At 43.6% G+C, this 12,351-nt stretch overlaps 1 protein-coding gene across 4 annotated transcripts in view; it reads left to right on the top strand.

Moving 5' to 3' along the window:
• Positions 1 to 4,913, top strand: part of LOC112222670 (sodium bicarbonate cotransporter 3) — a 65,754-nt gene extending 60,841 nt beyond the window's left edge. For 3 of the 4 annotated variants that reach the window (XM_042318098.1, XM_042318100.1, XM_042318101.1), the window contains 7 exons: positions 77 to 328; positions 593 to 661; positions 1,029 to 1,202; positions 1,398 to 1,529; positions 1,614 to 1,696; positions 2,101 to 2,208; positions 3,074 to 4,913. In XM_042318098.1, coding sequence (XP_042174032.1) covers positions 77 to 328; positions 593 to 661; positions 1,029 to 1,202; positions 1,398 to 1,529; positions 1,614 to 1,696; positions 2,101 to 2,208; positions 3,074 to 3,155 — 900 coding nt within the window. In that variant the 3' untranslated portion in view covers positions 3,156 to 4,913. The remainder of the gene's footprint in view (positions 1 to 76; positions 329 to 592; positions 662 to 1,028; positions 1,203 to 1,397; positions 1,530 to 1,613; positions 1,697 to 2,100; positions 2,209 to 3,073) is intronic. The other variant, XM_042318099.1, reaches the window with a different exon arrangement.
• Positions 4,914 to 12,351: the final 7,438 nt, after the last annotated feature.

Here is a 12,351-nt window from a genome sequence, read left to right as displayed (position 1 = left end):
TGACTGACTCTCACCCCCTCCCTGGTTGGCCTCTCTCCTGACTCTCTCCTGATGGACTGTCTTTCCCCCCCACTAGAAAGGCTGTGGCTACCATCTGGATCTTCTGGTGGTGTCTGTGATGCTGGGGGTGTGCTCCATCATGGGCCTGCCCTGGTTTGTAGCGGCCACCGTGCTCTCCATCTCCCACGTCAACAGTCTGAAGCTGGAGTCGGAGTGCTCGGCCCCTGGGGAACAGCCCAAGTTCCTGGGGATCAGAGAGCAGAGGGTCACCAGCTTCATGATCTTCATCCTCATGGGCTGCTCTGTCTTCATGACCTCGGTGCTCAAGGTGAGATGAGACTCTGTTAGACTGGAATGGTGTTCCAAATCAAGAAGAGACGCTCTTATAGGATTGCAGGCTGGTTTCTTGATCAGATCCTCAACATCCTTTCACTGTTTTGGAACATCATTTCTTTTTGATACCAGAGTGATGAGGAAGGGGAAGTATTATTTGGCACACCCCAGTGGTTTGTGGGTAAAGAAATTAGAAAAGGGTGAGGACTATGATTAAATGACTAAAAAGTACCTTCTGTCCCCTGTGTTGTCTTTCTAGTTCATCCCTATGCCAGTCCTCTACGGGGTGTTTCTCTACATGGGTGTGTCCTCACTCAAAGGCATCCAGGTCAGTCTGTGTGGTGTGTTATGTCATGTGGTCAGTGCGGTAGGTTTACACTGCAGTGTTGCCCCCCCACACTTGCACAATGGTACATCTGAACCACAGGAGGTTGGTGGCACAGGAGGTTGGTGGCACCTAATTAAAGATATAAGAATTTGTTCTTAACTGACTTGCCTAGTTAAATAAAGGGTAAAAGAGAACAGACTAGTGGTAATGGCTGGAGGGGAATGGTATCAAACACATGGTTTCCATGGTGTCCAGGTGTTTGATGCCATTCCATTTGCTCCGTTTGGGACATTATTATGAGCCGTCCTCCCCTCAGCAGCCTCCTGTGTTCTCAACATGGTTGTGTTGTGGTTGTCCTCTCCTGTAGTTCTTTGACCGTATCAAGCTGTTCTGCATGCCAGCTAAGCACCAGCCGGACCTGATCTACCTGCGCTACGTTCCCCTGTGGAAGGTCCATGTGTTCACCCTGGTGCAGCTCACCTGCCTGGTGCTGCTGTGGGTCATCAAGGCGTCCGCCGCCGCAGTCGTCTTCCCCATGATGGTAAAAATATGGATATGCTGTTAGTATGGCCCTAGAAAGACATTTCACAGGCAATGTCTTCCAGAAACAGAAGTCTGAACTGAAGACAGAGAATACGTCAAGCAAAGAGATGGCACAGAATTGGATTGTCAGGATGAAGCCATTTTAATGAGGAGTTAAAAGTACAAGTCACTGATTTTATTTTGGTGTCTCTAGGTGTTGGCCCTGGTGTTTATACGGAAGCTGCTGGACCTATGTTTCACCAACAGGGAGCTGAGCTGGTTGGACGACCTGATGCCTGAGAGCAAGAAGAAGAAGGAGGACGACAAGAAGAAGAAAGCCAAGGAGGTTTGCGTCCAACTGTTCTCGCAGACTACTGCAGAGAGCTGTGACAGTCCCACTGACACTTTCCCTCTGTTTCCATGGTTACAGGAGGCCCAGCGCATGCTGGAAGTGGAAGAGGGCATAGCACACCCCTGCGACGGGCCGGGCATCCTCAAGACCCTCAAAGTCAGGTTAGTGGTTGGGGACAATTTTGATGCAGTATATCAATGTCCATTATACTTGGAGGAATTCACCATGGCCCATCAGTGCTGTTCCTCACGGGTTCTGTAATGCATTGTGAAGCACTTTGGAGAACTATGGACTAGTATATTCATGTAACAGGGAAGAGTAACCCCTTTTGAAGCACTGACCCGTCTCTCCCAAAGCAGGTGTGACAGCAGTGTTGAGTTGGACATGCCACACAACGCAGAGGAGAGAGCAGGGGTTGGTCTCAGTCTCAGGCCTGCTCTAGTCTCACCATGCACTCCTCATACAGCTGCTCTTCCACCTGGTTGATTAACTGCCCATGTCCTTGAAAATGTGTGTTTATGTACGCCAGCTTAGGGTGTTGTGGTGTGTGTTTGTTCCCCTGCAGTTTGGACCCCTCTATGGTAAACATTTCTGATGAAATGGCCAAAACTGCCAATTGGAAGTCTGTCTCCATGAACTCTGACAGTGCCAAAGCTCTGAAGCATAGTGGCAGGTAGCTATAACTCCTCCTCGGTATGGTTCAGGTGCTCATCCTTCCTCTTCCTGTCTGGCTGCTGGGGCCAAACCCAGAAGCATGCTCCCATCCCTCTCAGAAAATCACACCCTGATAATCATTTTGACTAAATATTTCAACCAATAAATAAATACTTTTCTATTTAAATATTTTGAAAATTAATTCTGAAACTATTTAAAAATGTACATTAATTTCATGCATGTCAATATGTGTCTCAATCACATGCTTTTACGTGTGGGGGAATGTTGATGAAACCTTGTATAAGGCTATTATTGCTTACTCTCAAGATTGAGGGCCAGAGAAGGGAGCAAGTGTTCCCTTTTGGAATCCAGCCTCGTGTTTGTCTCCACCTTATTGTCCTCTATAATCCAGAAGTTGAGCCCATACCTTTTTGTGCTTGACAGTATATTAACCTTTGAATAACCTTTCGATGCACTAAGAGCGTAAAGGCTAATTATAACACTCCCACCCACAATCACGATACTATGATGCACCAACTTGCAAATCAATAGTACTGGATGTGTGGCAAATGTCTTAGAACTGCCAATATTTTCAAATAAACCAAAGATAAGAGCATTTGGGTCCACCTGGGGTACATTCAGTCTTGCAATGTTGCATTTAAACATTTTGCAACATTGCACGTTGTGTGGCAAAGGGGTGGTGAGTGGGTTCATACTCACTGTATTGGGTTGTCATTTTTTAAATGAGTTTGGAGGATTTAACTTACTAAAATTCAAGTTTAATTCATTAATTTTAAACAGCTATATTTAGATATAATTAAAAGATTTCAATGAATGAACTGAATTTTGGTGGTGGTGATGATGGTGTTATTCTCTGTTCCCAGCCAGGTGAAGGTGTCCTGTGTGAAGATAAACTTGGAGAATGACCAGGGGGAGAAGTATGGGGATGCTGAGACCTCCTTATGAAGGAGGGACGGGAGGAGCAGGGAGGGTGCCACTTCAGCCTCTAGTCCACCAGGTGGCGTTGTCCTCCTGTCCTCCCACACAGCAGGGGGCAGTGTCCTTCATGGCCCTGCCCGTTGCCCTAACAGCTGCTACCATACCAATGCCAAGGGGGCACACAAAGACACAACCACTTCTACTTAGCCATGTTTCTTTAGTTCTTATTGTGAAATTAGTCCGAGGGAAATTTGTCTTTTAATTTTATCATCGTTTTAAGGTGAAAAAACAGTAACTTTAGATTCAGGTGTGCCTTTTTTAAGGAACCACTTGGTCTTCTTGGAATGACTTTCATCAGGCTTTTTACCAACATATCCATAATCTCTGTGATATGGTGTACAGTCTGTCCTCGTAACACTTACTTCGAGGGCAATGCATTATGAATGCATGTAGTGGCCTCTATCGCCCTTAGTGCATTATATTAGAAGAGTTGCTGTAAGCATTTCAAACTTGTCAAGACTGTCCCCAGGTGGTTTATAGGAAGCAGTAGGCCTAACAGCAGTCCAAGCACCCCGGGTGGCTTGACCACAACGACGGCTACTACTCACAGCACTCTATCTGGCTCACTCTGAACAATAGACACTTTCTGTTTGAGAAAGCAGGTGACGCTCAACAAAAGGTCCAAATACATTTGGAGCACATATTAGATTTAATAGTGCGTGTGTGTGTGGGCACATGGGTGTGTGTGTGTGTGTGTGTGTGTGGGCACATGGGTGTGTGTGTACAAGTGTAAGAAACTTAAGAGCAGCTTAAGATGTCTTTTCACAACATCAGTCATGTGTACGATGTGCTGTTGATTCAGATTATCAGTCACAGTAGGTTGAAAGACTGAAGATGTTCTGTCAAAGTGAACATGACAGACCACAGCATAGCCCATAGTTTGCAGAATATTTCTTGAATTAATTGGCAAACATCTCTTACTAATCTTAAACAATCCCAAATTGGAAACTGACTATAATAAGATAACGTTTCAAAAACAAAATGTTCTCACATTTCTCGATTGAGCAGCCTTGTTATTTTGGAGTAATGGTGAGGGTATTGCCTGCAGTGTCCATACATATGTAATGGTGAGGGTATTGCCTGCAGTGTCCATACATACGTAATGGTGAGGGTATTGCCTGCAGTGTCCATACATACGTAATGGTGAGGGTATTGCCTGCAGTGTCCATACATACGTAATGGTGAGGGTATTGCCTGCAGTGTCCATACATACGTAATGGTGAGGGTATTGCCTGCAGTGTCCATACATACGTAATGGTGAGGGTATTGCCTGCAGTGTCCATTCATACGTAATGGTGAGGGTATTGCCTGCAGTGTCCATACATACGTAATGGTGAGGGTATTGCCTGCAGTGTCCATACATACGTAATGGTGAGGGTATTGCCTGCAGTGTCCATACATACGTAATGGTGAGGGTATTGCCTGCAGTGTCCATACATACGTAATGGTGAGGGTATTGCCTGCAGTGTCCATACATACGTAATGGTGAGGGTATTGCCTGCAGTGTCCATACATACGTAATGGTGAGGGTATTGCCTGCAGTGTCCATACATACGTAATGGTGAGGGTATTGCCTGCAGTGTCCATACATACGTAATGGTGAGGGTATTGCCTGCAGTGTCCATACATACGTAATGGTGAGGGTATTGCCTGCAGTGTCCATACATACGTAATGGTGAGGGTATTGCCTGCAGTGTCCATACATACGTAATGGTGAGGGTATTGCCTGCAGTGTCCATACATACATACATACGTAATGGTGAGGGTATTGCCTGCAGTGTCCATACATACATACATACATACATACATACATACATACATACATACATACATACATACATACATACATACATACATAATGGTGAGGGTATTGCCTGCAGTGTCCATACATACATACATACATACATACATACATACATACATAATGGTGAGGGTATTGCCTGCAGTGTCCATACATACATACATAATGGTGAGGGTATTGCCTGCAGTGTCCATACATACATACATACATACATACATACATACATACATACATATACATAATGGTGAGGGTATTGCCTGCAGTGTCCATACATACATACATAATGGTGAGGGTATTGCCTGCAGTGTCCATACATACATAATGGTGAGGGTATTGCCTGCAGTGTCCATACATACATACATAATGGTGAGGGTATTGCCTGCAGTGTCCATACATACATACATACATACATAATGGTGGACTTGAAAGGAAGAAAATATGTATAGAGTAAGTCTATGGAGGTTTCTAAAACTGATGCCTCCTTTAGGGCAGGTTTAAAGTTGTTCAATAGTGTTACTGTACATGGCTGTGGTAGCCTGGGTTAAATCTAGTGTAGTGCACCTGCACCAAGGAAGTCTTACCAGAGCTGTAGCCTCCCCTTGGTTATGATGACTAGGGGAAACTCACTTTTATCCATTTAAACGGTTTACATCCATTGGAATATTTTCTGTTATGGGGTATATATTTTAGATTGTCTATATATATTTTTTATCATTATTATCTATATCATTACAAAATGTAATGCATTTAATTTATTTTGAGTGTGTCAACATTGCAGAGCTTGGGGGGGGAAGAAGGGAGCAGTGTCGTTGTTTGTGGCTGGCCGGTAATTAATGTTCTTTATTTCCTGTCTTTATATCTGTGCACTTTAGATACGCCTGCCGCACAACGAGAGGGGTGGGCAGGCTATATGTACCTTTTTATATACATGTATCTATTTAGATCAGTCTCAGGAACTAATGGGCTCAATGAGGCCCTTGTCTCTCACCGTCTGTCAGTCTTTCTTTCTCTCCCTTTCTCCCCGTCACTCTCTGTGTCTTTTGTCTCTCTCTCGGCCTCTCTCTCTGTTGTCTCTCTCTCTCTCTCCTTCTCTGTGTTCTCTCCCTCTCTTTCTCTCTGTGTTGTCTCTCTCTGTTGTCTCTCTCTCCCTCTCTGTGTTCTCTCTCTCTCCCCTTCTCTGTGTTCTCTCCCTCTCTTTCTCTCTCTGTTGTCTCTCTCTCGGCCTCTCTCTCTGTTGTCTCTCTCTCTCTCTCCCCTTCTCTGTGTTCTCTCCCTCTCTTTCTCTCTGTGTTGTCTCTCTCTCTGTTGTCTCTCTCTCTCTCTCCTTCTCTGTGTTCTCTCCCTCTCTTTCTCTCTGTGTTGTCTCTCTCTGTTGTCTCTCTCTCCCTCTCTGTGTTCTCTCTCTCTCCCCTTCTCTGTGTTCTCTCCCTCTCTTTCTCTCTCTGTTGTCTCTCTCTCGGCCTCTCTCTCTGTTGTCTCTCTCTCTCTCTCCCCTTCTCTGTGTTCTCTCCCTCTCTTTCTCTCTGTGTTGTCTCTCTCTCTGTTGTCTCTCTCTCCCTCTCTGTGTTGTCTCTCTCCCGTTCTCTCTGTCTCCCTCTTTCCCTCTGTGTTCTCTCTCTCTGTGTTGTCTCTCTCCCTTTCTCTCTCTCTCTCTCTGTGTTGTCTCTCTCCCTTTCTCTCTCTCTCTCTCTGTGTTGTCTCTCTCTGTCTCTCTCCCTTTCTCTCTCTCTCTGTGTTGTCTCTCTCTGTCTCTCTCCCTTTCTCTCTCTCTCTGTGTTGTCTCTCTCTGTCTCTCTCCCTTTCTCTCTCTCTGTGTTGTCTCTCTCTGTCTCTCTCTCCCTCTCTCTGTGTTGTCTCTCTCTGTTGTCTCTCTCTCCCTCTCTCTCTCTGTGTTGTCTCTCTCCCTCTCTGTGTTCTCTCTCTCTCTCCCCCCTTCTCTGTGTTCTCTTTCTCTCTGTTGTCTCTCTCTCCCTCTCTCTGTGTTCTCTCTCCCTCTCTGTGTTGTCTCTCTCCCGTTCTCTCTCTGTCTCCATCTTTCCCTCTGTGTTGTCTCTGTCTCCCTCTCTCTGTGTTGTCTCTCTCCCTTTCTCTCTCTGTCTGTTGTCTATCTCTCTCCCTTTCTCTCTCTCTCTGTGTTGTCTCTCTCTCTCTCTCCCCTTCTGTGTTCTCTCTCTCCCTCTCTGTGTTGTCTCTCTCCCGTTCTCTCTCTGTGTCTCCCTCTTTCCCTCTGTGTTGTCTCTCTCTGTTGTCTCCCTCCCTCTCTGTGTTGTCTCTCTCCCGTTCTCTCTCTGTCTGTGTTGTCGCTCTCTCTCCCTCTCTCTCTCTGTTCTCTCTCTCCCTCTGTGTTGTCTCTCACTCTGTTGCTCACTGACTGACTCCCTCATTGTCAATCCACTTGTGTTGCTAGAAGATGTTGCTGTGTGTTTCTCTGCCCCTCCCTTTCAGCTGTAAACCCTTTTTACCTATTTGACACTGGACAACACTGTGATAGGTGGGTTTCTCTGTGCTCTTCTTTTATTGGCTATTCTGTTGTAGGCAGTTTTGTAAAGAAAAATTCTTAATTTTGTCCCGTGGATTTAGTGTTAATGAATAGCACTGCTTTTGGTTGATTATCCAATATGTATACTGTTACAGGAGTCCTACTGGGAAAGGCATCAGTCTGCTGTTCATGGCTCTGTGATTGAGTTTAATTCATGAGTTTGAATTATGTGATTGAATTAGTTTTATTTAAATCTATAGTGTTATACAAATATGGAATGAAGGTTATGAAACATTGGGTGTAAGTCGTACGGGGGGCAAGAATTTGTTTTGACTTCAATAAAGAGGAGACTCCTCAAGTTCAATAACTGACTGACCGCTTCCATCTGAACACCTTGATGAAAACAAACAGTCATCTGTTTTAGCAGCTGTTTTGCCCTCTGGGTCAATTATGGGCCCCATACTATGAATGTTGGAAATTGACGTACGTTCTCGTTCCTTCTGACTTTGTGCTTACCAGTGGTGTAAAAATACTTTTAAATATTACTTAAGTCATTTTTTGGGGTATCTGTACTTTACTTTACTAGTTATATTTTTGACAACTTTTACTTCACTACATTCCTCAAGAAAATAATGTACTTTTTACTCCATACCTTTTCCCTGACACCCAAAAGTACTTGTTTCCTTTTTAATGCTTAGCAGACTCACTAAACACAAATTCTTAATTTGTAAATGATCTCTGAGTGTTGGCGTGTGGCCTGGCTATCCGTAAATTTAAAAAAACAGAATTGTACCGTCTGGTTTACTTAATAGGAATTTTAAATTAGTCTTGCTTTGATACTTAAGTATATTTTAGCAATTACATTTACTTTTGATACTTAAGTATATTTTAAAACCAAAATGTAAACTTTTACTCAAGTAGTATTTTACTAGGTGACTTTTACTTCAGTCATTTTCTATTAAGGTAACTTTACTTTTACTCAAGTATGACATTTGGGTACTTTTTCCCATCATTGGCGTTGCCTTGGTGTGCATTATCTCTTGGTAGTTGAGTACTTAAGCAGGCTGGGACTAGGAAACGTGGCCTACTGGGGAGCTTGTTAAGAGCAGTCCAAGGTGTGTTTTTCTCCGTATCTAACCTACGCTGTACCACAATAGAACACAGCAGTACAATGACAGTTTATTCTATGTGAAACTCCTAAACCAGTGACGATCACTGAGGACAGGCGATCTTTCAGCACCGTGTGACTAGACATTTCAGTCCCCTATAAAGTGGCTTGGATTGGCCTCATGTTGCCATTCAGTTTGATATCAGTGAAGTTTTTAATGAATTGTTCTTAAACTGTACAATGAATGGTATCTGTACTATTCTTATGAGGTTGGGATGGCGGGAACCGGGGGATAATGCAAATGAACCCTTGAATTTTTTTGTAATGGAAATGAAGTTGTTGAAGGAACGCAATAAAGGTTACTACATTGTAGCTGCGTTGGTTGGCCTCAATCTTTGACAAGTTGTTGTAGCTACATTGCTTGGTGATGAACAGAAGTAGTATTGTATCACTGATCTGCGAGTACACTAAAATACATACATACAAAACATACAGCTCACACTACAGACAAAGTCACTTTTGATTTAAAGGGACAATCTGCCGTTGCTTTATCCATTTTTAGACTTTAAATTCATTTCCATTGAGTCTTGAAGAATATACAGTGCGTTGAGAAAGTATTCAGACCCCTTGACTTTTTCCACATTTTGTTACATTACAGCCTTATTCTAAAATGGATTAAATTGTTTTTTCCCCTCAATCTACACACAATGCCCCATAATGACAATGCAAAAACAGGTTTAGAAATGTTTGCAAATGTATTGCCAATAAAAAAAACGAACTACATTTTACAAAAATATTTAGACCCTTTACTCAGTACTTTGTTGAAGCACCTTTGGCAGTGATTACCGCCTCGAGTCTTCTTGGGTATGACTCTACAAGCTTGGCACACCTGTATTTGGGGAGTTTCTCCCATTCTTCTCAAGCTCTGTCAAGTTGGATGAGGAGCGTTGCTGCACAGCTATTTTCAGGTCTCCAGAGATGTTAGATCGGGTTCAAATCCAGACTCTGGCTGGGCCACTCAAGGACCTTGAGACTTGTCCCGAAGCCACTCCTGTCCCGAAGCCACTTCACTACAGGAAAAGGAGGACCGAGCACGCCCCATTCTCATCGACAGGGCTGTAGTGGAGCAGGTTGAGAGCTTCAAGTTCCTTGGTGTCCACATCAACAACAAACTAGAATGGTCCAAACACACCAAGACAGTTGTGAAGAGGGCACGACAAAGCCTATTCACCCTCTGGAAACTTAAAAGATTTTGCATGGGTCCTGAAATCCTCAAAAGTTCTACAGCTGCAACATCGAGAGCATCACTGCCTGGTACAGCAATTGCTCGGCCTCTGACCGCAAGGCACTACAGAGGGTAGTGTGTACGGCCCATTACATCACTGGGGAAAAGCTGCCTGCCACCCAGGACCTCTACACCAGGCGGTGTCAGAGGAAGGCCCTAAAACAATTCTAAGACCCCAGCCACCCCAGTCATAGACTGTTCTGTCTACTACCCATGCGGTACCAGAGTGCCAAGTCTAGGACAAAAAGGCTTCTCAATAGTTTTTACCCCCAAGCCATAAGACTCCTGAACAGGTAACCAAATGGTTACATGGACTATGCATTGTGTGCCACCCCCCAAACCCTCTTTTTACGATGCTGCTACTCTCTGTTTATTATATATGCATAGTCACTTTAACTATACATTCATGTACATACTACCTCAATTGGCTAACTGGGCTATCTGCATTGTGTCCCACCACCTGCCAACCCCTCTTTTACGCTACTGCTACTCTCTGTTCATCATATATGCATAGTCACTTTCACCATATCTACATGTACATGCTACCTCAATCAGCCTGACTAACTGGTGTGTGTATGTAGCCTTGCTACTTTTATAGCCTCGCTACTGTGTACAGCCTGTCTTTTTACTGCTGTTTTATTTCTTTACCTACCTATTGTTCACCTAATACCTTTTTTGGCACTATTGGTTAGAGCCTGTAAGTAAGCATTTCACTGTAAGGTTGTATTCGCCACACGTGACAAACTTTGATTTGCATTGTCTTGGCTGTGTGCCTGGGGTCGTTGTCCCGTTGGAAGGTGAACCTTCACCCCATTCTGAGGTCCTGGGCGCTCTGGAGCAGGTTTTCATCAAGGATCTCTCTCTGTACTTTGTTCTGTTCATCTTTCCCTCAATTGTGACTAGTCTCTGTCTCTCCTGCTGAAAAGCATCCCCACAGCATGATGCTGCCACCACTATGCTTCACTGTAAGGATTGGTATTAGCCAGGTGATGAGCGGTGCCTAGTTTCCTCCAGACGTGATGCTTCATTAGACCAGAGAATCTTGTTTCTCGTAGTCAGACTCCTTTAGGTGCCTTTTGGCAAACTCCAAGCGGACTGTCATGCCTTTTACTGAGGAGTGTCTTCTGTCTGGCCACTCTAGTTTGATTGGTGGAGTGCTGCAGAAATGGTTGTCCTTCTGGAAGTGGTTGTCCTTCCTCTCCACAGAGGAACTCTGGAGCTCTATCAGAGTCACCATCGGGTTCTTGGTCACCTCCCTGAACAAGGCCCTTCTCCCCTGATTGCTCAGTTTGGTCTGGCGGCTGGCTCTAGAAAGAGTCTTGGTGGTTCCAAACTTCTTCCATTTAAGAATGATAGATGCCACTGTGTTCTTGGGGGACCTTCAGTGCTGCAGAAATCTTTTGGTACCCTTCCCCAGATCTGTGTATCGACACAATCTTGTCTCGGAAACTCTAGGGACAATTCCTTCAACCTCATGGCTTGGTGTTTGCTCTGACATATTTATTTTTTATTTTTTTAACCTTTATTTAACTAGGCAAGTCAGTGAAGAACAAATTCTTATTTTCAATGACTGCCTAGGAACAGTGGGTTATAACTGCCTGTTCAGGGGCAGAACGACAGATTTGTACCTTGTCAGCTCAGGGATTTGAACTTGCAATCTTTCAGTTACTAGTCCAACTCTCTAACCACTAGGCATGCCGACATGCACTGTCATCTGTGGGACATTTATATAGACAGGTGTGTGTGTGTGTGTGTGTGCCTTTCCAAATCATGTCCAATTAATTGAATTTACAGTACCACAGGTGGACTCCAAGTTGTAGAAACATCTAAAGGATGATTAATGGAAATAGGATGCACCTGAGCTCAATGTTGAGTCTCATAGCAAAGGGTCTAAATACTTGTGTAATTAAGGTATTTGTTTTTTATTTTTATTACATTTGCAAAAATGTCTACAAAACTGTTATCGCTTTGTCATTATGGATTAAAAAATGTAATCAATTTTAGAATAAGTCTAACAAAATGTGGAAAAAATTAAGGGATCTGAATGCACTGTAACTTATAAATGCCTCAGAAAAATAAGAGGTCAAATCATGACGTCCGTGATCTTCAGATCGGGAAGTTGGTGCTCTAGAAAGAGGCCCTATTTCCCGAGTTGGAATTCCGAGTTGGATGACCTTTCAAATCGATATTTCCCCGTTGGAGCCCATTTTTCCCCCCCGGAGTTCCCTGTTGTTTTGAATGTTGCATTCATCATTTTATTATTTTAAATGTTTTACTTTTAAATATATCCATTGAGTCTTGAAGAATATAACTTATAAATACTTTGAGCTTAGTTAACCTGACGTTCCCCATCCAAACCCAAAAGCTTATTTTATTCCTTAGTAAACAATTTAAATGTAACCATGTTATAGCCTCAAAACATGGTAAAACTATTATTTTGATGTCATGGGTGGTCAGTACTGGTATCATTGCTCTCTCCATTTGAGTGGT

The sequence above is a fragment of the Oncorhynchus tshawytscha genome, unplaced genomic scaffold, assembly GCF_018296145.1.
Source record: "Oncorhynchus tshawytscha isolate Ot180627B unplaced genomic scaffold, Otsh_v2.0 Un_scaffold_3409_pilon_pilon, whole genome shotgun sequence".
Lineage (NCBI taxonomy): Eukaryota > Metazoa > Chordata > Actinopteri > Salmoniformes > Salmonidae > Oncorhynchus > Oncorhynchus tshawytscha.
This window is presented reverse-complemented; position numbering and strand designations above follow the sequence as displayed.